This window comes from Aplysia californica, unplaced genomic scaffold, assembly GCF_000002075.1.
Source record: "Aplysia californica isolate F4 #8 unplaced genomic scaffold, AplCal3.0 scaffold00036, whole genome shotgun sequence".
NCBI classification, from domain to species: domain Eukaryota; kingdom Metazoa; phylum Mollusca; class Gastropoda; order Aplysiida; family Aplysiidae; genus Aplysia; species Aplysia californica.
In genome coordinates, this window is record NW_004797306.1 from 1813872 (window position 1) to 1817133 (window position 3262).

A 3262-nucleotide genomic window follows, 5' to 3' on the forward strand; every position below is an offset into this window, starting at 1 on the left:
TATATATATAAGTGCTGAAGATTAGAGGTGTGGCGTGACTGGAGAGTTACGTACATAGAATAGGAGGAGGGGAGATAAGGACGATTGATCTTTTATAGGAGCGAAGAAGCAAATCATCTCAGAGCACCCTTCAAACACCCTCTACATGGAAGGACAGAAATAGAGAATTGAGTTTGACTGAAGAACCGCACATTACAATAGTTTGTTCTTTTGTTTGCTTGAGTTTAGAGAAGCACACAGACACAATAATGGGCATGTATTACTTCTGGGAAAGGTAAGACAGACAGAAAGTAAAAACAGAGGGGATGGGAAGAAGTGGGATCTTCCAGTGGCGCCTTCAACCACTCGAGAGAATTGGTTAGAAGCGTTAGAAGCCATTGGGAGACGACTAGTATCGAAACGTCTCAAGATAAACAGACAGGCATTTAGACTTTAGACAGACTAATAGACAGTTACTTTCGGGGGGAAAAACAGACAAAAGTGAAAAGAAAAGAAAACATGGCTGTATTGATTATAAATGCTCATGTACTCACAATTAAAAACATACATGTACATAATGATATGTGAGGCAGCGTGGTGGAATCAGGCTCTCGTCACAATAATCAAAATGAAGAAACTTACATTGTTCTGCAGGTTTGTCAATTTTTATTAAATTTTTGTTTTTTGGCTCAACACCTTCCATGCCCATTAAAGAACTCATTTCTGTGTGGATTTTTCTGAAAAACGTTGATCAAAGACACAGAAAAAGTAAATTTTCCGTTACCACGGACTCTTAAGCTAAGGAAATTACTAACCTGTAGCGGCCATTTTCTCACTAATTTTACCTCTCAAAACAGGTGACCCCCTCCTCTTTCTTTCGTAAATATCTCGACTTGTGTTCAAGATAAATGGATACTTTTTTTCATCCAAATAAGGACAAGTGAACAAGCTTTAAGATGATACTAATCGCTCTACATGCCAAAAATTGACGAGAGCCTGATTCAACCTCGCTGCCTCACCTATGTGTCACGGTGTGGCGGAAACAGGCGCACGTCAATTCTGGGGCACATTGTGGAATTATGGGTATAATTTTATAGCTTTTTCATTTGCCCCTCTTTCGAAAAGTAACCCCCAAACAATAGCCATCATTCACGAATAGAAATAGAGTTATTTGAAGGTGGAGGAAGTGGGGTCAACTGGCGTCAGAAGCAAAATTAGCGAGAAAATGGCCGTGAACATTTGGTGAATTCCAAAGCTGTATTGGAAACCGTAAATTTACACCTTTTGATTTTCTAAAATTTTCAGTGATAGTCGCCCAGGAATGAGTTTTTACATTGACATCTAATGTGTTGAGCCCAAAACAAATATTTGAATAAATCATGTTCCCGACGGACGGAAAAACATCGGTTACTTCGATTTCATTATTTTAATTAGTGGCTGATTCCACCCCGTTGCTATACCGTTTATGGGCATTTCCATTCGTTTGTTAGCCTAAGATTATTATTGTTTCTATTGGTGCTCATTTATATTATGCATGTGATTGTTAGCCTGCATATATGTGCATGTTTAAGTGTGTGTGTGTGTGTGTGTGTGTGTGTGTGTGTGTGTGTGTGTGTGTGTGTACACGTGGTGAAACACCAAACCAATGTGCCAGGATCTGGACAATAAAGATGTATCTTATCTTATCGTATCCTATCTTACTACCTGCAGACAAGCAGTAGTCTCGCCTTCTGTCCTCAATCTTGCAGTTCATCTTGTCGCTCCGTGGGAGCATGTTGTTCGGGCCCACTCTCAGTTTACCTGAATCGTGTAAAAAGTTAAAACGTCGGCCAGTAGTTAAATTGTAGAAGGTCCAAAGCTTACAAATTATGTTCTTATCGCAATTTCTTAATCTGTGATATTGGCTGCATGTTCTCAAGAGATATGTCGTTGAAGTTCAAATTCTAATTTTTTAAAATAGATTTTAAAAAGGCAATAAAAAGTGCAGTGGGGGGGGGGCGTTTAGCACTTAAGACAATAGAAAATAACATAATCTCTTCTATAATATAAATAATGCTTTCTTTTTCTGAATCACCTTAAAACGCATCACCATTGTTATTGCCATACCGTTGGGCAAAAGGTTTTTCTCTGTAAACTCCTTGGTAGATCCGTAGACGGTGGAGGCGTCAAGGTAAGACGTGAGCCCGTTCACCTGTTCCCGCGGAACTGTGGGGAGGGGGGGGGGGAGAAAGAATGCTTAAGGTATCAGGATGCTATGGAACATTGAAAAATGAAGCTTTTATTGTGTTTTTGTATTTGGCCCCCATGTGTACCTCCTCCATTTATGAACAAAAGCCAAGTGAAATAAAGGTAAAATACTGACACCTTTTTTAGAGCATAGAGGATTTTTGCATACCCATGTCAGTTCCAATCGCCCTTGGCAACAGTTTGTTTATATTGGTTACTTCCCTATTTTCCCCATAAAACACCAATTTGAAACACCCCTCCCCCCTCCCTACCCAACCCCGCCACGTTGCCATATCAGCTTTTATCAGACTGAAACACTTGCCTTTAGCACCGGCTCAGAAATATGAACATTCCATTCTAACTTCAGAAATTGATGTCCTAAGTCTTTTTATGTGAAATTTCAATTGCTTAGATCAAAAGCAAAGGCAATTTCTCTGCTACACCATCTGAAACAGTAAAAAAAAGTAACAATTTGCTTCTGGGAAGCCATCAGAAGGCCGCCATTTTGGTTATGCAGTGCTGACATGGTGCTAAGAGGGTTAAAGCAAAGATTTTGCACTAGAGATACTTTGGTTTAAGAGGACTCCACTGCTATAAATAGATTACCGAGATCTACGTCATTCACGTCCATGGCCGCAGAGCTCCGCACAAACTCCATGCAAGTTTTGCCCTTGAAAAAATCCTCATCCTCGGGGATACTGATCGGGAAGCAAGGGCCTCTGGGAAGAGAGAAACGTGTGTGGCATCGTGGTGAAATCAGGCTCTCGTAAAAATCATAAAATGTGTTTGTGTTCTGTGTGCTTGATGAAGAGCTTGTTTTCGTATTTGAAAATGTGTAGTTTAGTAGGTTTGATTTACTGCATATTTGTTTGTAATATGATTGCGTGCATGTGTGTTTGTATGTTTAAGAGCGTGTGTGTTTCTGTGTTTGAGTATATGTATGTATGTTTCAGTGTTTGTTTAGGTGTGTGTGTGTTTGTATGTTTCAGTGAGTTTGTGTTTGAGTGGCTCAGTTTGTGTATGCATGTGTGTGTGTGTGTGTGTGTGTGTGTGTGTG

At 39.9% G+C, this 3262-nt stretch overlaps 1 protein-coding gene across 1 annotated transcript in view; it reads right to left on the bottom strand.

Annotated features, from left to right (window-relative positions):
- Window positions 1–2919, bottom strand: part of LOC118479194 (peroxidase-like) — a 14973-nt gene extending 12054 nt beyond the window's left edge. The window contains exons 1-3 of the mRNA XM_035973929.1: window positions 2812–2919; window positions 2086–2184; window positions 1684–1779 (exon numbers count right to left, since the gene is read on the bottom strand). Coding sequence (XP_035829822.1) covers window positions 1684–1779; window positions 2086–2184; window positions 2812–2863 — 247 coding nt within the window. The 5' untranslated portion in view covers window positions 2864–2919. The remainder of the gene's footprint in view (window positions 1–1683; window positions 1780–2085; window positions 2185–2811) is intronic.
- Window positions 2920–3262: the final 343 nt, after the last annotated feature.